The sequence below is a fragment of the Dreissena polymorpha genome, chromosome 9 (genome assembly GCF_020536995.1).
Source record: "Dreissena polymorpha isolate Duluth1 chromosome 9, UMN_Dpol_1.0, whole genome shotgun sequence".
NCBI lineage: Eukaryota > Metazoa > Mollusca > Bivalvia > Myida > Dreissenidae > Dreissena > Dreissena polymorpha.
The window spans coordinates 77,708,112-77,731,351 of record NC_068363.1 but is presented as its reverse complement, the minus strand read 5'-3'; the positions used below and the strand labels follow the sequence as shown (position 1 = coordinate 77,731,351).

Here is a 23,240-nt window from a genome sequence, read left to right as displayed (position 1 = left end):
TTTCGTGATTTTAATTGTTTTTTATAAAATCAATTTCAGATTCTGTCAGTTCGGCATCATCGAATCTTCCGGTCTGGATTGTTCTCAACAGTGCCGATCAAAACAAGTGCGTAAACTCTCCTACGGTGCTGTCTTATATCGAACACATTGAATTGGACTGGGTCACATGTTCCTCTACCTGGCTACGCAGTCTGCTCAGTATGCTGCTTACACTTGATCATAAGGTTGAATGTAAGCTGAGCGGTTGTCACATTACCTCGGTTGAAAAAAGTGCAGTCAGCACACCTTATGAAGAAATTTGCGTGACGACTGATGATAACAAAACAGTAGCAATGAGTCTCCAGACGGGCGACATTCCCGATGGTCTTTTGAAGGCCATCCATGGCCAGGATATCAAGAGTCTGAGTCTGCTTGGTTTGGAGGAAGTTAATCATGCAGAGTCATTGTCTCGGTCTCTATCATCGCTCACACAGTTAGAAACCCTCATACTTTATTCGTATACATACATCGCCTTACAACTACCTCAATCACTGAAATATGTTAATTTGTACTGTGTGACATTGTTTCCCTCAAAACTACGCGACCTTGTGGACACAATATCTACATGCACTCATACGATTGAGATTAAGCTAGAATTTGGTTGTGTTTCTAGTTCTCATCACCCAGAACGAATTCCTCTACAAGAATACATTCCAATAAAACAAGAATTGGAGGCAAGGAAGAATGTCGAAGTTAAACGATTCCGAATTTATGAATGGACACGAAAATCCGATTCGTATTATTGCATTGATTCTGATTCTAATTCTGAAAATGAGTTGGATGATGATGATATTGATAGTGATGAGGTTGATGCTTATATTGACGACGATGATGATGATGATGATGATGATGAAGACAATTATGATGAGGGTGATGATAATGATGATGATAATGATGTCTTTGACATGACTGTACGTGATATGGTTTGTTGTGATGACGCTGCTTACGATGACTTTATCGATAAAGATGATGCTTATGAAAAATTCGCTAAACGCATGAAAACAGGCAAAATAAATAAAATTTCAATACGACTTAAGATAGAACCAACTCATCTTCATTCTTCGTAAATAATTGTATGTTTTATTTAATATTACGAGCAATGATTTTAATGTCTTAAAGTGTGTGTGGTACTTGTTTGATATTATGGGTAAAAGGATGCTGTTTTTTTATTCTATACATAAAAATAAGCAATAACATTATGCTAAAAGTGTGTTATTAAATTTCAAAAAAAAGTATTTGACAAGAAGATATAGAAACGAAGAATATTTCGATTTCAAAACGATTTAAGTCTAATTTGTCATTACCACTTGGGGAATCACGTGATCACAAACGTACATCGTACGCACAAAATAACGGAAAAAACTCTCTTAATAACGAAAATCAAGGTATTCTCATATTTTATAATATCAAATAAATGATAACTATGCGCAGAGTACCCGCTTAGTCGCCTTATGTACTCTGGTAATTGTCGTTTTGTCTTAGATTTCTGTAGTTTTCTCAAACATTCAGGAACAATAAACAATGAAAATTGTACATCGTCTGAACATACTTTTTTTGGACGTGTTTGCTATTCAAGACGACGAAATAAATACAATATTTTTTGCTTTATAACATGCTTAGAATATTTCGTACAAGGTTTTGCGCGTTGTTTAAGCTTTTTTAGATATGTGGCGAAGAATTTGGAAAATAGTGCATCGTCTGAACGTTTGTTGTTTGCGTACATCGTATGAACGGTTTTGAGTACATCATCTGAACTGCTTCTGTTTGTACTTGTAATGCGATGTTTATCATAATAAAATTATTATAACATATGTGATCAGCCAAGCGATTTTTCGTCCAAATGACGTTCCGTTCTATGATCAGAAAACACACAATCCTGTGTTATTTTACATGTTTACATAGTGTTTAATTTTATTAAATTAAATTTATGAAATTGAATACAAGTCACGCTCGAAAAAGTGTGCGACTTTCTCATTAAGCGAGAGCTTTTTCGCCATTTTGTGCGTACGATGTACTTTTGTAATCACGTGATTCCCCGCAGTGATTACATTCTTTAACAATTAAATATGTTTAGTTTCCACCCATCTTTAAACAAATCTATTCGTCGGAGCTTTTTTGTTGACTATTTAAATCAACTAAATGACGTTAATAACGCTAAAAAGAAATTACTTCTGCCATGAGGTGAACATTCAAATCGAGGAATAGTATAACGCGCTGTTATTTGTTGCGACACATCAAGTGGCATACCAAAATCCAAAAAAACTTTATAATTACATAACGTTGATATTTTGTGTTAATGTTATTCTAGATGTTTCAATTTAGTGAACTTCTCTGTTAAAATGCATTGTACAATTAGGAATATTTTGATACAGTTGTACAAACTTGTTTTTAAGCATGTGCATTTACCTGCACATGCTTCAAACAATTTTCAAAGCATTTGAATACACGTGTAAATATTGCATCATATCAATGTGTTGGTTTTCTTCTTGTCTTGAAATTTCAAACCGCTTCATGTTTTAAAATGTATCATATATTATTATGTATTATATGATTTTGTACCAAGTGCTTATAATTTTGGTCGTTGGCAAGAACAATACCGTAAAAAAGAAATAACGTTTTAAGATGTAATTAGAAAAGAAGTTTAATAATTTGAAATTCTTTTCAGTTTCAACGTTATATTTGTTTGTTATCCAATTATCATGTTTAATATACGTGTATGTATATTTGTATTAAATAACGAATATCGGTTGTTTCGGATTGCTTGATGAGTGTGCGTGCTTGTTCTGTTTTAAATTAAGTGTAATAGACTACTGGTTATTAAATTAAGTTAAAAAGGTAGGCTATGTTGTCGTTGACGTTGGTACCAATAATGCTTCTACAATTGATAACGAGTATGTTGTATGGGTAAACCATGTGTTAATGATGCTTGCATATGCTGCTGTTGCTGTTGTTGCTACTGATGATGATAACCTTGATGTGGAAGATAACCTTGGTCTACTCAAACTAATATTTATGAAAAAGGAAACATGTGCGCCTTTAAAAAAAGAAAGAAAAGTATCATCACATTAACAATACAAGTGCGATACGACACGGAAAACAACCAACACATTAAAACTGCATATATTATCACATGGTTCATAATATAAAGGACAAACAGACAGAGGACTATAGTGAATGTAAATATAAGGGTCCCTAGCTGTGAATTTTATGTCTTAAATTGTATTAACATTTTAATTGGAGCGGATTGACCTATCTAATGGTACCGAATATAAAAACATGCACAACACTATTATGAACAGAGCATGATGTCAGTAAAAACAGATAATATACCGCGCATTAAAGGGGAAACGAACTGAAGAAGAGACGATTTTCAAAAGTAAAAAATGCAATCAATTATGCACTTTTATACGCATAAAAATGAGAATAGAAAAACACCTTTGACACAAACATATAATATAAAGAAATTCGTAAATGCATAATAATTGAAAGTGTAACTTACCGTCAAGTTTTCAAAGGAGATGAGTTCAAGAAAAGAATCTAAGGATATAACTTCCACCTGCAAATGTGCGTCTTTTAAAGTAAATGTTCATTGCAATTTATACGAGTTGTCCTTGGGGAAGATGGGCCCATAAGTCCAGAAGATAATCACAAAACGAGTCCTTTTAATGGAACATGTGCTACTTAGTTAATCAAGATTCTTTTTAATGGAACACGTGCTACTTAGTAAATTAAGATAATATGTATGCAATGGTATATTGTATGACACAAATATTAAGTAAACTGAACACGCAACACATCTTTATGAAAAACGTTAGCCATTTTGTGTGTGCGATCGTAATAGATAACTACGCGTCGTGTAGGTTCGTACGTTTATCGGACTTTCAAAAAGTAACGTATACTAATAAGTATTAAAATATGACGTCAAATAAAACGTGAACGTTTGCGGCGATGTAATGCGACGACGCGCCCAAATCCTAACATTCTCCCGCCGACAAAATAATATATCATGACAATAAATGCAACACTATCATGTTCAAGGAAAATGTCAAGCAATGTCCGCGCACTCAAATAGTTATAACATTCGCTTGTAAAGTCTATTATGTTTATCACTGCTACTGAGTGTCAACCACATACAGTTCTATTGAATTTAGTTTAACTCTGGGTCGTGCCAACAGTCCATTTCCGGTTTTCACGTGCGCTGCACGCGAGAGTCCATCATTGCCCAGGATCAGCTCTTGAACGACGCCCATGTTCCATCGCAACCTCGGCGAGAAATCGTCATGTTCAATGACAACATAACCTACTCGTTTACTCTGTATCGACAATGTTCCCGCGCCAGCGAAACAGGTAAACATGAGAGAAGCATCTCTCCAATACACTACATAACTAGTGGTTGACAACTGTTAAATGGATTTAAGAGGAGTTATCTTATCATGACAATAAATGCAACACTATCATGTTCAAGGAAAATGTCAAGCAATGTCCGCGCACTCAAATAGTTATAACATTCGCTTGTAAAGTCTATTATGTTTATCACTGCTACTGAGTGTCAACCACATACAGTTCTATTGAATATAGTTTAACTCTGGGTCGTGCCAACAGTACATTTCCGGTTTTCACGTGCGCTGCACGCGAGAGTCCATCATTGCACAGGATCAGCTCTTGAACGACGCCCATGTTCCATCGCAACCTCGGCGAGAAATCGTCATGTTCAATGACAACATAACCTACTCGTTTACTCTGTATCGACAATGTTCCCGCGCCAGCGAAACAGGTAAACATGAGAGAAGCATCTCTCCAATACACTACATAGCTAGTGGTTGACAACTGTTAAATGGATTTAAGAGGAATTATCAACAATTGCCCATACTTATCAGCAACGGTAATAAATTATCACTTAACACAACATAATCACACATGCGTGAAGAGTTTACCATCTGCAGGTCAAGTACCTGTTTATAGAATAGAGTCTTCACACATACAATCAAGAGTAACAAATGACCACAAGCACACAATCTTTTAATTGGACTAAACAAATGAATAGAATTCCTAAGTTTTCGATAATACAAATTTCAGATTATATAAAAGAAAATGGAAAACATAGGGCATTTGATAAAGTTTTTGTTGGACGGTGCAGCTGCATAGCAGGGTAATAATTATGTACTTTATTGTTGCCGTATTATAGATAAAAATATGTATTTTCAATTTTTTTTAATTAATGAAGAAAAAATAATAAAAGCAGATGCATAGTTATAGATGCATTCACAAAAAACATAACATGATTGAATATTATATTTGTGAAAGCATAATACACAATAGGACCTTTTGATGTATGCATATTAACACCATTGTGCATTGTTTTATTTCAGGTCTGATGGGGTTTGCAATCACATTATACATTACTATATATACTGGGTTGCAAAGACAATGCAGGAAATGTCGACAGACATGTCATGTATAGAGGTGGGCCAAGTATGACACAAGCCACGTGGGGATAAAATAGAAGCTAGGCCAGTTATGAAGCTGACTTTTGCTTAAGGCACTACAGATGGACAAACGAGAAAACGGGAGCCTGTAAAATGTTATTTGTATTATGCCCGTTCAAAGAAAAGTAAAATGAAATTGGGACTGTCAGAGGAGGATATTGATTCAATGCAAACCACAGTTGGTGGCCAAAATGACAATATTCCCATAGAGTACTTGACGGAAAATATCTCTACTACCTAAACATGTGATACTTTATTTGGTGAAGTTCAAATCGGCTCTCCACTTAGTTATCAACTAAATGACAATAATAGTTCAAGGCTAGTGTTTTCGGCACGCATTCCCATGCAATGTAGTTGATACTGTTTTGCCTGAAACGCTTGATTTTCCAGACTTACTGATCCCGCAACAAAATCTAAATATGGACTCATCTCAAATTGTGGAGTTTAGCAAAATATTGTTGTAATCGTTGGAAGTATCTTATATCAAGGCTACAGAAATTGAGCAGTCTACAGTCGATCAATCACAAAGTACTTTGTAGCATTAGATGCGTAGTGTCTGACTACATGTTGTAACTGCTTTAGGGAATGTTATAAATAGAAAATCTACGCCCAGTGAAGCATTTATGAAAAATTTATTTACATAAAAGGACTTGTCAAATGTTCCATCAATATCACACGGTTGAAAAAAGAAAATACAGCTAGAAAATTATATACACAGAAAATGCCGAGTTTGTATCACCATAATGTTAAAGTATTTTAAACAGGTCTATTAATCAACCCTTGTTTTCCATACATAAGAGCCACTCCAGACGGGCAGGTGGTTGACAGATCTTCAAGTGTCCATATAAGTACAGGAAAAATATACCCGAAGAACTGGCAGGAAATGCAGATTTCAGTCTTAAATGGTGAACTACATCTAAAGAAAGAACATGCTTAGTACTACCAAGTAATTGGACAGATGGCTGTAGCTGGATTAGCTTGGTGTGACTTTGTTGTTTTTACCAACAAAGGACTGTTTGTGGAGAGAATTAACTTTGTCCATACTGTTTGGGCAACAATTGTTCCAAAACTTGCCCAGTTCTACATGAACATTGCAATTCCTTATTTACGGAAAAAAAATCAACGATGCATGATGCATCACAGAATCAAAGTTTAAAGTTTAGTCAGACTCTGACAGATAATAAGTCAGTACATATGCATTATCATCCGTCAGATTTGCAATAAGTGGATCTTGGAAATTAGACAGCAGGCAGCCCACTGTCTAAAGTAGGTTAATATCACCAACTGATTTAATTGGTCATTTCCTATCAAATATATGGAAGTTACTATCTTTATCAATCACCCTCTCAACATGGATTCTGTGATGTGCAATTACTTGAGTGTCTTGCACATCTGCACCTGATAACCGTTTCCTTTCCTAAGAAATGATGGAATATTAAGACGAAGACTCAAGGCCCGAGCCGCTCTTTGCAAAGATAAATAAAAACTAAATGTTTACAGTTGAGAATATAACATATAAAATTATCTTTTATTGTGAAATCCATTGATTGAAAAATAATTTTTATTTAAGACTTACTTTCTTTTTTATTTATTGTAATATAAGCATATAAATAATCAGGCAGGCATGGTCTAAATTTAAAACTGGTCCTATGAAGCTAATACATACGTTATCTTGTATAAACATGCGTATAATGCGAACTTCAAAACTTAGTATGGCCTTATAGATCCCTGGCTAATGAACCAGGTCCGGTGTTGTTCAGCGCATCAAATCACTTTCTTAGAGAACTACCATAGGAACATTTCTATTAAAGTATATTGACCTCCAACAATTGTCTCAATGAACGAGACGATTTAACAATTTTAGTCGAATGAGATTCACATTAATTGTTAATATGCTTTCAAATGGACCATAACTATTTGTGGTTTAGTTTAAAACCAGAAGATGAGTAGTTAAGATACGAAAAAGTAAATTCCACCACCTTTTCACTGTATTTGTTTTATAAGATATTTTCAAATCCACACCATTAGCACCAACGGACCGAAACTGTGTTAAGCAACATGACATGTAAGGGACTTTTGTGAAGTTCAATCTACGTCACACTTTTAATGCAGTCTTCGTTTAAAGCAAACGTATAGTACAATGTGCAAGAAGTGGATCTAAATATTTGGTTACTATTAACTACTTAATTGTTTGGGTAATGAAGCACATGCCCCCCCCCCATTCCGCCGGCTTCAAAGCTGATGCGTTGAACATATCTTTAAACGAATGTTTGAATAGGAAAGTGATATTTTGAAATAATATGATGCCTATTAAGTGCCATGTATCGCACACCTAGATTAAATACATCTCTGATCTCTAGTTATAAAACATCCCTATCCTAAAATGTAGGAATTGTACACACACATATTTCAGTATACTATGTAACTTGAAGTTGAACTATGTTACTATGAAGTAAGTAATCAATTATTTATTATATAAATTATTGACTACAATAATACATAAAAGTTTTTTTACCAATCTATAGGAATAAGGAAACGCCAGAGGCGTTCTCAGAAAAAACGTATTACTAATACCAGCTTACCTGTCATCTGAGACAAGCCAAGCGAACAATGGCCTTTACCATGCAAGACAATGCCTGCGACGCACTATGAAACATAAACATAATTAAAACGTTTTAATCATAGAGAATATTACTAAATGTAGAATATAAAACTTAATATATTAGCTATGTGTGTGGGAACAAATCTGCCACACCAACATGTAAGCTTCTAGTGCATACATACATTCAAGCTGCTTAATTTGTTACTATTGGTGAAAATTCTTACTTTGTGATGCTCAACGAATATGTCAAAGAAGTTGGAAGATACATTTAACTCATACTTGCTATTCATGTAATAAAAAGGCTGTCTATAGTACACGTGTTATACTTGCTAATCATTTTATAAAAAGGCTGTCTATAGTACACGTGCTATACTTGCTAATCATTTTATAAAAAGGCTGTCTATAGTACACTTGTTATACTTGCTAATCATTTTATAAAAAGGCTGTCTATAGTACACGTGTTATACTTGCTAATCATTTTATAAAAAGGCTGTCTATAGTACACGTGTTATACTTGCTAATCATTTTATAAAAAGGCTGTCTATAGTACACTTGTTATACTTGCTTTTCATTTTATAAAAAGGCTGTCTATAGTACACTTGTTATACTTGCTATTCATTTTATAAAAAGACTGTCTCTAGTACTCTTGGTATACAGGTAGAACTAAACATATTATTATTTAGTGTATTTACGTTCTGGAAATGTGCATTGACACAACATCTTTGAAAATAAACTAGGAAACTAGGAAAACTGCCACACAATACGAATGATTTCGATTGCAAGGCCTTGTTAGTGGCAAATAGGTCTGTGTATGCTGTATTTTACACTTTCTTACACGAGTGTATGCATCTGTAGCGGACTGAAAACTTACATTATAAACATAACCTCATATATGTACGTGCTGACCTGTTGGCATGTGTAAACATAAACAATTGACATAAACATGTATTCTAAAAATGCATATATAAGACACATAACATGAACATGAAAAGTGTCAGTTACATTGTGCATATAACGTCAACAACAAATGTTTAAAGCCTTAAAAAAAAATTACTTAAAGACGTAAGACATGAAGTCAGATGGGACTTAATATACAATAATATTTACTATTATTTTTTATAAAAATAGCCGTAAAGAATGATTATACAGTTTTCAAAGGACTATGTAATCTCGTCAGGGTTAGTTAAATGGTTAGGGAACACACCATATGCTATTGCCTCTGTTTGTTTTATACATCATGTACAATGACCACTTGTCAATAGTGTGCTCGATATCCTGGTAGACCATCAACATTTCCGACAAGAAGAGTCTGTATTTTCAGTGTTGATTACATATTAAAACACTAGAAAACTGAACATTATTGGCGTACATGAAATCATATTCGTTGGTTTAAGTAAACGCAAGCAGTGACAAGTACAGTCGTTTTTCTAAAATGAATTGTGACGCAAAAAACTGCGCATTTGCCGACGAATGCCCACAAATATCTCAAATATGTGATCAAGTCCGTTTAGATAATAAAACATTACAGTTTTATACAATCATAGTTTACAAAATGCATGTTTATACATATTTTTATATTCACGCTGATTTGGATAAGTTTTCCTTTTTAAGTCAATATGTGGATGAAAACTTACTAAAATTAAGACGTATAATCGGAAATAATAACACAATTCAATATATTAACATGTTTATACATTCAACAATACCAACCCTTGTCTCCGGCACAAACCTTTCAGCGATGTCGGTTACATTGAACCGCGACACATTTGTCGAGGCGCTTGATCTCTGTGGAATATAGAAACTGATTACTCTAAATATTAATATAGGTAGGCATTTCAGAGGTTATAATATGTTCATATGTGCAATAATCCACACGGTCGTCTTCATGTTGTCATGAAACTAGACAGTGGTGTCATGTTTGCACATAACACATTAGTCAAAGATACTATGAATAACGATTGTTAAGTGCGTTAAGTGCATATTCCGTAAATTTATATACTTAATTGTTGTCTTTGTGTTTATCCCCGATCTTGATGATTGCATATAAAACTCAGCATGCATATACATTTTATTATACTGAGGTATGCATTTAATAGTACTTAGCCTTTTTTGAAAGGCATACGTTGACCTATTCATGTTTGTATGTTACATACGGTTGAGGCACTGGGCTTTATATCGTGTGTTGGCAGATAAATGTCGAAACCGAGCTGATCTTGCGTCTATTTGCGTGGTATGGTTTCACAAGAGAGTAATTTAACGCTCATTGAAAACCAAAACACGCAAATACAAGTTTATGCGATATGGCATGCAACGCTTTGCATGTTAAGAGCCTATTTCTTCGTAATATCAGTCTCATATTATGCTTGCTTACAATGGAAACCCTAATATTATAGTGTTCAACTAATATTTCAAAGCAAAACCTCTGTAGATCACACTAGACGCTCAGCCTCTTGCTCAAACTAATGTCATAAGAATCAGACCAAAAATGCAAACCAGTCTATGCTGTTAAACCGAATGCGCAATTTGATTGCCAAGAAGTCAATAATACAGCAATACATTGGTTTAAGGTAGTGCACCTCTAATGATTTCCCGCGATTTCTTCGAAGGTTGAAGAGCCTACTATTAGGTGCCGTAGCCTAGTGGTTAAGGCGATAGACTAGAAATCTTTTGGGATATTCCCGCGCAGGTTCGAATCCTGCCGACGACGTATACTTTTTTGCGACGCGTTTTATTTATTTTCTAACGTAATTTGATTTAATATGGCATATAAGCTAGATTTATTGTTAAATATGTTGCAATTTTTATGCACATTTTTCAATTATTAAAATTAAAACAACGTTATGGCGATATTGGGTGATTTACTGTTGAAAATACGAACCATGCATGTTGCATTTTTATTTTTATTTCAAAAAGTAAACGGTAAATCTGTCTAGTTCTTGGTATTTTTGCTGTATATAGTGTTTCTATAAAAACTAAGTTTAAAATATGACTTAAATGATACTTTTTTGAATTTTATGACACTTTGTTTTTAACCGACCCAATTTTTACTTGGCTGAAATCACTTACATTTCATGGTGCTCTTCCATAGATAAAAATTTGTAAAAAATAAATGTCTGTAAAAGAATACTTATTTCATCTTGTTTAAACTTTAAACACCTTTACAGCATCTGTACACACCAACTGCATGCCCATATTTGGAAATTTGAATGAATTATGGAACTTTTATATACCCCAGGGGTAAAAATAAACTGGACAAAAGCCGAGCGTGGGGGTGGTTTTGAAAAAATCGGTATATTTTTTTAAAAAGCATGGAAAGCCTACCTACAAATTTGCATGTAGTTCAGTGAAATGATGCTGATTAAGAAAATAATTAATTAGATTATATTTGGATATGTGCCCATTAGAGGTGCACTACCTTAACAGCAAAGACTGGTTTGCTTTTTGGTCTGATTCTTATGACATTAGCTTGAGCAAGAGGCTGAGCGTCTAGTGTGATCTACATAGTTTTCGCTTGGAAATATTACAAAAATTGTATGAAGGAGAATGAGTGCATTTTATGTACGCCTAAACGGTACTATTCAAAATATGATAATGGAAAAACGATTTTTACAAACCAAATATTGCCTAAAGCCGATTCACTCTAAATTTAAAAATTGGTATCACATACAAACGAATTGCAATCTGATAACGTAGGTATTATGTCGGTTTAAAATAGGTGGACTGTTGATCAGAGATTATGTTCATTATCACTAACTAGTGTAGTGTGCATTTATTTAAACATATTTCTGACTGTGTTAATGAAGCATACATTTCCAAATATGGAAAATTTCCACGTTTGATAAGTACCCTTTCAATAGTGCATGTGCATATTAATGGGATTGTTATATGTATAGCGTGCTTAGTTAACATCAGTGTTATACATGTATGTAATTTCAAAATGTAATCGAATTATTTGAAATCCGATTTCCTTTTTTAATGTGAAATGCATTGAGCAGCTTTACAAGAAATACACACAAACCAGCACAATGTTTGTAAACAAATGCCGATTATTGCTATACACGTATATCCATGGGTTCGCAAAACACACGCTGCTTTGTTTGTCAAGTGAACAAACTACCAAGCAATGACTTCCCTTCACCTGAGTGCTTAACCCGCTGAGACAGTATTGTCTGCATTTTTAAATGAATCCAGTTTTGTAACAGTTACCGGCCATTGGATAGGTATCAATTTCACTTTGCCAATTTACATAATAGGTGGATTTTGTGCATCGGTTTAAAATTGTTGCATACTGGATAACTTACAGTTTGATAATACATTCATCTCTAACAATGTATTCGGGCATAGGGGTAATTTATTCCATATAAAAAGATATGTACATAATTCAAAACTATGTAATTTCGAGCTTTAGTGTGTATAGATTTAGATTTGAGTTGCTATCGTTTAAATGCTCGTTTGGGGTAGATTTTAACGCCCAGTTCAACAACTGCATTACAAACGTTTCTTTACAAAGATCGTATGTTACAGTTTAAAACGTACTTTTTTCTAAAAAATTAAGTTGAGTATGAAAAACAGTAATCGTTGTGCAGCTTCTATACAAAAGACGTAACTTACCGAAACAAATGTTGACTGGTTATCCTTTCTTTCAGAGATCTCAAGTCAGTAATATTCTAACGCATATATGCAATCACTTGATACATCCAATTAAGTCCCAAATGTTCTTTTCGAAACCCAAAAATAACGATATGTTAGTAATTGTAAGATTGTAAGTAATACCACAATTGTTTCAATCGGTCTCAAATCCTTACAAATGTATCATCTAAAATATAAACCCATGAAGTTAAATCTCAATGAAACGAAATATGTAAAAGAAATACGGCTATGAACGACTTAAATGTAATTGCGGATCTCAAGGATAAAAAACCGTCCCTTGCATTTTATTTAAATAAGAGTGTGAGTGTTTTGTCTATTTTCTTTACTTCACCTGTATAAGGTGTTCATATTTAAGTAAGGCAAAGCTCGCTTCATGATACCCACTTGTATATATTGCAGTAACTGTGTTTTTGCGTTAGGCTCCTGAATATATGTTATCAGATTATACAATTGTAGACTAGGTTGAAATGCGTTTGATATTTGACATTTTGTCAAGAACACAATTCCGAAATGTTATTATTTTGTAATACAACTGTTTTAACATTTCAATCTGTACCATGCCGACTGATAAATTATGAAAAGTATAGCTGTCAAATGGAGTGTGTTTAGTTATGCCATCGTATAATGTGAGAAATTACATCACTGATTAAAACGACCAGTTAACATATGTTTTGTCAAAACCTTGACATTAAATGTCCATTGACCCTACATGTTTTCAGTTAGTGTCGTAGGGAAATGGACCCATGGACATTAATGAGAACTCTTTCTATCTATAAAACAAAAACAACGATCAATAGTGTCCAAAGCTAAGCGCAGACAAATTTAAAAATGAATACATGCACTTCTTCTTGTTCTACAAATAACAGCGATTAGAAGCATGCCTTAAATCCCCTTCCATTCACAATTACTATTGACTAATTGTTTAAAATGAGTTGGTAAAATTAAACCCCATATCATGTAGAAATCTGATACTCGGCACACACTGAACAAACCGTATCCCCTTTAGACTGAACACATTAACAACATAGCGAATGACACTCCTTTTCACGTGAGTCACAGGATTAAGTGTAAACTTCGCATTCTTCTTCAAGACGGGCATGAGTGTGGACGATCAGTATTTCAAAATGTAAGATTGAATGAGGAAATTATGTTATACCTGTTCGTCCTACACCATAAGTAAGTACAGAACATATTTAATTTTCGAAATAAAAGTTGGCAGTGATATTGTTTGTTAAAATGTTCTTATTCGGGATTCAAATGCGGATTTTACATTGTAATGTTGTGTGTTTAACGGCAGTTAAACGTGATATTAAAGGTTTTTGATTATTCGGCAACAATCAAAGCAGTTATTGCTTAATCAAGTATCTGATGAAATGATCGCAAACCTTAGTACCCGAGGACCATCTTAAGTTCACCGAATTGTTATACTGTAATTATCTTCAATTATGCATACACTTTAAAAACCCAACATCCCATTTAAATGTATAAGCGTTCAACATGATATAACAAACTATCATCATACCATTATAAACACTCACCTTCTAAACAAGCACACAACATACAAACACACATGGTCTGCTATAAAACTTTTTATAATTATTAAGAACAGCGTTGGCCTTCTTATAGTATTTCTTATGTAAGATCGAGTGTTTGTAGCTCTCCCTTGCTGTCGCATGAATAATTATTGAAGCTGTTATGTGAATTACATCAATAATATTGACTCAGAGCATATATAGAAGGCCTTTGTAAATTTCAATCGATCAAAATAATTTAATCGATTTGTTTGAAAATTAAATGTTAAGCCGTTTATGTTCATTTGCACAAGTATTGTAAGATGACAATTTGATAAAAATTGCGTAAAGGCATACGTGTGAATCTAGCTCATATGAGCGTGTGTGCATGTATGCGAGTCTGGTTGTAGGTGTCCGGTTCATAACGTGTGTGTGTTTGGTGTACTTTGTTTTAGATAAATAGGAAGACAAGAGTATAATGTTAAGACAAAGGATTGCGTGCAACGATCTGGGAACTCGCATTCACCGGAATGCTACAGTGGGCACATGATGTTTTTGCATATGGTTGTTGACGGTAAATTTTCCTCCCCATAAAATTTAAAAAAAAAAAACTTGTAAAAATATGATCATCATCATAATATGACGAAGTGTATACAAAACTCTAGTCACTCGCTTAAAGGACAAGGTCAAAGTGGACCGTTTAAATGTGTGAATTGTCCTTAAACGAATAATAATAAAGTAAAATATTCACGCCCAATCGATGATTTCATTGAGCACGAAGAGATCACAAAAACATTGATAACAATGATCATCATACTAACATAAACAGGTAATGGTCAACAGACACTTGATTTCAGATCAAGGTTACCGTGGACATTTTCAATACAAATTCAAAGTAAATGTCTGTTTCCGGTCCTTTAAATTATTTTGGATGATGTGATTTAAAAATATGGCACAAATATAATAATCTCAAGATGGCGTATTACGTGCAACAACACTATCGCTCAATTAAATGACAATGACACCTGAAGCTTTGTATTCATAGACTATCTGGTTGTGGTGATAGAAGATCATCGCGTGACTGTCAGACCAATGTTTGTAGTTTGTAGCATGTCGCTTGCACCAAAACAGGGGCTCGCTTTTAGGTCAATTTCACATTTAGGTTGAAGGATGTATGTGTATAGATTCAATGATGAATACCTTCTTTCTTAATTGTGCAAATAATGACCATCTGACAACACTAATTTCCGTGCTCAGTAAATTGTAGCGGGCCCTATGGCGTATTTTTGGCTATGCTATATTTCCAATGTATCTTAGTAGTGTAATTTGTTAGCTCAGCCAGTAATTATCAATGTCTTGTTAATCATTAAAATTAATATTACGATTGAATTTAGTAGGACAGTATCACTTGGAAACAAAAACAGAAGAAAATAACACAATGATGTGAGCACACATTCCCAATTAGATGTGAAGCAATACATCTGGCATGCCCCATAACAATCGCAAAGTGTTTTAGTGTCCAATGTCAACTTAGTAAAACAATTGTCTACCATCTGTTTATTTCGTTATGTTCATTGATGAATTCGAGTTTTGCGTTGATAACATTAAATTGATTCAAAATGATTTTTTCAATTCATATGTATAAGTATGTTATGCATCTCTAAACATTGTTTTAGGATATGAGATTGTTCATCGACTAAGAAAAGCAAAAGTTTGTTCTAAGCAATCTTGTCGATCTTGTGTTATTGGTCGCACCTTAAATAACTACAACATGTTGTTTTGTCTTGGTCACGATTGTTTAAAGCTTTATAAGCCATCAGCTACTTTAACCCAAATCAATATATCTCCTCGCGTTTTTAATAAAGATAAATCAGTTATTTTTAACGTTTTCCCGCATGGAAATTCCATTACTTTCGGAATATTTTCATGACGTGCAGAGGAAATATCAAAATATAAATACCGTCTTTCCCATTCAAGGTTATTATATTCGCATAATATAGTTTCAACAGTAGCCAGAATGTCAACAAAACGTACGCTAAGTACTGCTTTTCGCATTTGAAATGCTGTTAACATAACTTTCGTTTTACACTTTGCGTTAAATCATGGTATGAGACTTGGTGTGAGTTTCCATACATATTGAAGCGTGTATAAAAACTGTTAACATTGTAAATGTCTTTCTTAATGATACAATGCAACTTTGTGTGTTAGCAAAAGTGACTCCAACATTCATTCTTCTGGAATGACGGAACTCTTTATACAGATATTTATCATGTCAAACAAACTCAATTAATTCCCACTCATTCGATAATATGTGTGCACAATTTACCCAAATTCCACAAAAATGGGCCGTGCTCTGTGAAAAGGGGGCTAAATGCATGTGCGTAAAGTGTCATCTCATGCTAAATAGGGACAACACTTTCCGCTTTTATTTCGTTTAAAGAAAGTTTCTTCTTAGCAAAAATCGAGTTGAGGCGGAAAGTGTCGTCCCTGATTAGCCTCTGCGGACTGCACACACTTATATGGGACGAAACATAACGCACATGCATTAAACCCCCTTTTCACAGAGCACGGCCCAAATATATTTAACATTGCAAACCATTGCATTCACTAAATAAATAGTATTATTTTAGATATCTAAAGAAGATTCAAAACACAAATATTTGTAAATTCAAAACTTATTGTCTTGAAATCGGTTTTTTTGTGTTTAGATCTGGTTTGCGTTTTTTTTTTAAGGGACGACGTAATGTCAAATAAATTGTTAAGTAAGCACGTTAAATTGACCCCGTGCAAATATATGGAGTCTTTTGATTTTAATACCCCACTTAATAAATAGAGGATATTTGTTGGATTCGATGGAATATCGATTTTATTTCACGAGTGATCATATAAAATATGTATTTTTTTATGATCACGATGCTTTTTATGCTTTTTCACCGTGAATTTACATTGTAAAAAAGTTTAACTGGATAATTTCGCTGGAATTATGACGTCATTTCGACGAAAAAATGACGTCATTTCACAGTAAAACAGAGAAAAATGGTTATTTTTCACTGTTATTTTTCACTGTTTCAAACATTGAAATATCAGTTTTATTTCACTGATATTTCTCTATAAACCACCGGAAAGCATAACAAAAATACCATTATTTTAAATATAATCATCTTCTGATATATTCAATGTAATAAAACATGACAACGGTTAATGTAGTAATGTAATATTTTGCATGTCTTCAGCACATTCTAGACTAGATATTGCTTGATGTGAGGATTTTTGTTTTAAAAAAAACATATGTCTTTATTTTGACTCAGGGACAAACGGCAATTGATGTGGTCAGTTTACTATATGCCTTTTATTAGAGGATATATAACTTATGAATAACGCATACTGCACCTTAATATTTAATAAAGTGTTACTTTAATCATCGCGATGCTGACTATAAGTGCATGTGTCAGAAGTATTAAATGATTATAAACCACATTTTAAATTATACAAATCTCAATAATGTCCATTTAAATGACTATTCATGATCATTGAAATTAGAAATGATTAATAAAGCTTAATGGCTTAATGTTTTCAGTTAGTATTTCTTTAACGTTGTATATTGCATTGCTTAATTATGGTCATGTGTACTTTCAGATTTATTTCTTAACTTAGTTTTCCACGTAATCTTTTCAATCAGATTCGATATGTTCCGCATAACAGGTAAACATTCCTTGCATATAAAAGCTGATATTAGGTTTCACAAGCTGCAGTCTTGTTGAATAGCACACTTGTCTTGTTCATAGCTGTAAATGCTAGCCTTAAACATGTCCGCGTCAGTTTATATTCAAACTTTGAAAGGGGATAATATTTTTGATTTAATAGGAAAACTTGAAAACAAATACAAACACAACACTATACATGTAGTTAGACGCAAACTATGAAGCATAAGTAATGCGCATTAACAAAATGTGAAGCTTAATTCTTGAATAAATTTAGTTCCTTCTACACAAGGATCTACTTTAACAGTTTCAGCGCTGTTTTTAAAGGTACGTTAAATATTAAGTGTTAAAAATGTACCTTTTTTAATTGTTTAAATACGTTTATTTCTCCTTCGAAAGCACACATTCACATGTTTGCAGATTTAAAATAAGCAATTTTGTATACAGATATTATTGAACAACTTGGTTTCGAGTTATATAATTTATAGTAACGTTTTCATTTTAAAAATATATTTGGAACAACTGGGTAACGAATATCATTATGCCATAAAATATCAAGTCATCAACATCACCACAGTCCTGCATAAGCGGTTGATATGAACAGTACGATATGGTAACAACGACTGCTTATTTCTTCTTCAGCCAGAAACGATTCAGTAGAGGAAAATACTTACCGCATACCAAATAATTGCTTTCAAGTATAAGCTTTGTTTTTAACAATCGTTACGGCTAATTGAAACCGATTCGCTCCTTTGTATTATTTGACGGCCTATTGCAAATGTGCATAGCGCAAACCTTGCGTTTGCCTATTACATGCTTTCAATATAATTAGACATTCGCTCTGGTGCACCTCATTCAATAGTGGAAGACGGCCGGGTATCTATCGTTATGTATTTGTAAAGGAGTAGATGGTGCGCAGGTATGTTACCGTATTTATATATCATATTATTAGGGGAAATGTGTTTAATTGTGCCAATATTTCTGTGAATATTTGTATTTAAATGAAGGCCTTATAATATGTTTAGCAAACATTATGTGCATAAGAAAACTTAAAAGCAAAACTATTAACTGAGTTGATATAATAAGGTTTAACTAGAAGTTAAGAACTTAAACTGGAGTTCTGTTTGCTATATTCAATTGTATTTGTGTCTGTGTCAAGTATGTAGAGCTCACACTGGACCAACATTAAGCAAAACAGTTTTCGTTGGTCGATGTACGAGAAATGGTATTAACATTTTTTTACATCTCACTTAATTGTAACACAGCACATATTATCACTTAGCATAATGCAATATAAAGGCGGCAGTATAGTAAATCATGACAATGGGTTATTTCATCAAAGTACAAAACATAATTTATTTTTATTTTTACGAAAGCACATTGTTCATAGTAATAAGCCACAACAGTAATGTCATATCACATGGAGAACATTTTCAACAATATAGATCAATTGCATGTAAAATATAAGTACATTTTATTCACTACATACATTACACAATAATGTTGTTCTCTACCTTATCCTTATTTGACAACTATTACGTTTAGACGTAGCGTGGTTCCTCACCGAGTCTTTTTTGAAGATATAACAAATAACAGTGATCGATTTGAATTCTGCAAATTTACCCGTATTCCAAAGTACAAACATTTTGTTTCATTGTCAAAGCTTAGCCAATGGCTATAAATGTTCTTTGACTCTTAAAAAGTTTCAGTATTGTGTGATTTAAGTTGTTCGCTTGTATTTTTTTTTCATACTCCTTTCCGTTCAGATTACGTTTTAAGCTAGAATAATACATTAAGCGAATATAAAGACATGTAGGTTACTTCCACTGGTATGATTAAATAGACGAATACCTTTCGCGACATGTAACAAATTCGAAACCTTCATAAACTTTAAACTCATTAAGCGTAGGGGTTGTAAGTAAACAATAAATTAATTATCACTCTTTGATTAAGATCGATAAATGGCAGAACGCTGTAAAATAATAACAAACAAAAAAAACTAATTTATCAATTGTAAGCAATTCCTTCTTTGTATTATTGTTTATAACGATTTTCGAGACCGACCGATAGTTTGTAGGTAGAGCAAAATATTAACTGCGTATTCAAGCTATACATGGCGCATGAATAACCCGACACCATTCATTTAACATTGTGTCTATTCGGCCTTATTACCTTATAGCTAAACCTATTTGTACGTTTCAGTAAACAGCGTGATCTGAGGTGTAAACGAGTTCAATATTTTTTGTGCATATTGAATTAAATGACATTCAGATCACGCGAAGTCGCAAATCTGTTAAAGAACGGTTTGCGCTTACTGGTTAAATTTCTTAAGCTTGTAAGAAAACTAATAGAAAAAAATGGAAAACCAGTCCGGGTTTTAAACGCGGAGGCTTACTGGGACAATTGTACGAGATTTTAGCGTTTTCTCAAAACATATTTTTTTAGCCAAATTGTAAATGTGTAGCTCGTGTTTTTAATTATCAACTTAACACATATCTACAAAACTATCAATAAACTAAAGCTGTTAGAAATGTGTATTAAATATATGTTTAGATTTAGTCTGACATTTTTGTTTGGTAACGTGAAGAGGATTGTATTCGAATGTTTTCTAATATACCGTGACGCATGATCAAAACTTTCGGTTTCTTTAATGCATCTTTTATATATAAATAATAAGTTGAAAAAATTGAAATTAACCAAAAATATATATTGATGCTTAAGGTTTAATCGCCGTCTGTGTAAAACGTTATAGTGTTTTTTTAAGGCGAGATTTAACTCCTTAGAATGCTTTTTTCTTTCAAAACAGAAGTAAACTATGTTCTGTAACAAATCATATGTTCAAAGTAACAGTATCACAACCTCGAAATTATACTTGTGTACATGGATTTAGCTTTTACGAAAAACGTTATATTGGGTAAAAAAACACATAGAGTTTTGTGCAGACAGTTCTATGCAAAACGTATGCAATATAGGTTTCACCATTATCCATCTATCGAATTATGCTGCGTTAGCTAGTAAATTCTGTATTAAATAACATAAACGATAGGACACACTCACAACATCGGAAGCTTTAAGCAAGTCCTAAAGAGTGTTATTTTCAGCCTTTGTTTACAGCTTCTCTCTAATTAAAACCATGTAATGGATGGTTGGATTACTATATCCTGATACGTACAGTCTCCCTAAAACGTATACTAAGTTACTAACATGATAAACGATAGACAATAACGTTGGCAAAGTCCATTTCAAATGTCTATATTTTATGATTAAAAAAAATCTTTTTAAAATTACTAATAAAATAAAATCATCGTTCATATAAATACACATATGATGGAAAATATGTTGATAATAATGAGATTTTTTTGACAAGCTTCTCTGCTGAAAAAATAACATTAGTAATTGTTATACAATGTAAAAATATCAATCGAAATGTAGTGGAGCACATCATATGTTGATCGTTGGCCATCAGTACATCAGGTGTCTTCCATGTGGTATTGAAGTTTCCGCCCGCGGGGAATACGATGTTTATTTGAAGTCAATGCCGCCGTCATGAAAATTAGCCGATTGTAGACTCGTCCGTGGCGATTTGCATGTGTTTGTTGATTCAGATCTTCTTTCCGATGTTTAAATTGCGTTGCGATTGTCTTTTCTGTTTCAATCATCGTTTTTGTTGTTTGCGTTGTTGTTTGTACGTTTGTTGTTGGTTCGAGCGTCTTCATTTCTCTCGGGACATAAATATCTTCTATTGGTCATTATGCTCGCAAGGTATTAACTATAGAATTTTTTCCTTTTGGTGGCTTAGTGTGCCAAAGTATAGTTGACTTCGGATGCGCTATCAACGTATGTCATATAGATGGACCACATGCACCCACTCTATAGTGTTTATAACATAAATATATTTTGTCCAGTGTTGCGTCACTTTTTGTCATTCAAAGATTCTCAGGCGCTAATTTTTTCTTCTTGCAATAACGAACCATGTGTTTCGCTTTGAGAGCAAAACACAATGATGTCCCTTATGCATTTTATGTTGATGAAGTACCTTCTTCAATTCGCTGTGGAAGTCGTTGTTTCGCGATGTCGATCTTCAAATACGTAGTCTTGAAATCTCGATGTTTTCTGTGCGTTGTTGTGATACAAGCAACAGTTGTTAAAAATAATGGCAGATATTTATACATATCACCTTTCGTTATTATTTAATATCGTCATGACAACTTACTAGAATGTCTTAGTAAATACACCCTATATTCCATCAGAACACCAAAGTCTGACGTGTACAATCTTGTGCAAAACACATTACCAAAGGTAGCGAAGTAACATTATATGTGATAGAAAATACGGGTGGTAGTTCGCTATTTACATTCCCTGCTTTCCCCACAATCACAAACAGTGCATATTTGTCTGTAACGACTGCCTTTTTATTTCCAATTGACCCGTTTTTTTTTAAATCTAAATAGCACATCTTCCCTTTCAAGCTCTTATGAAAATGGAATTCTTTAACTACTTTTGTATCCCAAATTTGAAATATTTCGTATTTGTAATAAAAAAACAAATACATTTCTCAATTAAACAAATGCCTTTTCCCCCATTCAAAGAGTCCCGTCTTTATTAAAATCATTCACAAATAATGGAAAAAAAACATGTATTGTCCGTTACATTGCTTGTATTTTTTATAAATATCGACCTTAGAAGATTTTTATATCATATTTGAAAACAACGTTTAAGCGATTTGTGCTATATAATGGCGCCAGTAAGTATTGAACAGGCATTGTAGGGCTACGTCGGGTTATGACGGCGAAGCGGTGACCCACCGTTAAGTAGTGTTATTTAGTAGCTCACCCGAGACCACACTAATCCTTGTTATTTCTGTTGTGACCACACACATGACACAATTTTGATCAATTCGATCATAATATTATAATTGACAATATTAAGGCCGAGTTCGATTTGGTCACACTGTATACTATAAAATTAACAAAAAAATAACGCTTATTTACATGGTGTCCACTTGCATTTTCTTTTCATTACCTTTGTTCTTATGTTGGTTTATTAAACTACAAAATGATCATATTCTAGACTATCATTAACGTCGTCACCCTATTTAAGTCAATGTTAGCATATTTAATTTGAAATTAGTTGCCAGTATTTTTACAATCGGACGGTCATTATCACAATATATGATCAATTTAAAAATCTGCTATTGTGAAAGTCATTCCTTACATTTTTTAAGAGTTGCTATAACATATGTTATTTTCTG

The 23,240-nt window shown here is 33.4% G+C and overlaps 1 protein-coding gene across 2 annotated transcripts in view; it reads left to right on the top strand.

Annotated features, from left to right (window-relative positions):
- The window catches only part of LOC127844911 (uncharacterized), a 128,122-nt gene extending 125,490 nt beyond the window's left edge, over positions 1 to 2,632 (top strand). For both annotated transcript variants that reach the window (XM_052375462.1, XM_052375463.1), the window contains exon 4: positions 40 to 2,632. In XM_052375462.1, coding sequence (XP_052231422.1) covers positions 40 to 1,106 — 1,067 coding nt within the window. In that variant the 3' untranslated portion in view covers positions 1,107 to 2,632. The remainder of the gene's footprint in view (positions 1 to 39) is intronic.
- The last annotated feature ends 20,608 nt before the right edge of the window (positions 2,633 to 23,240 follow it).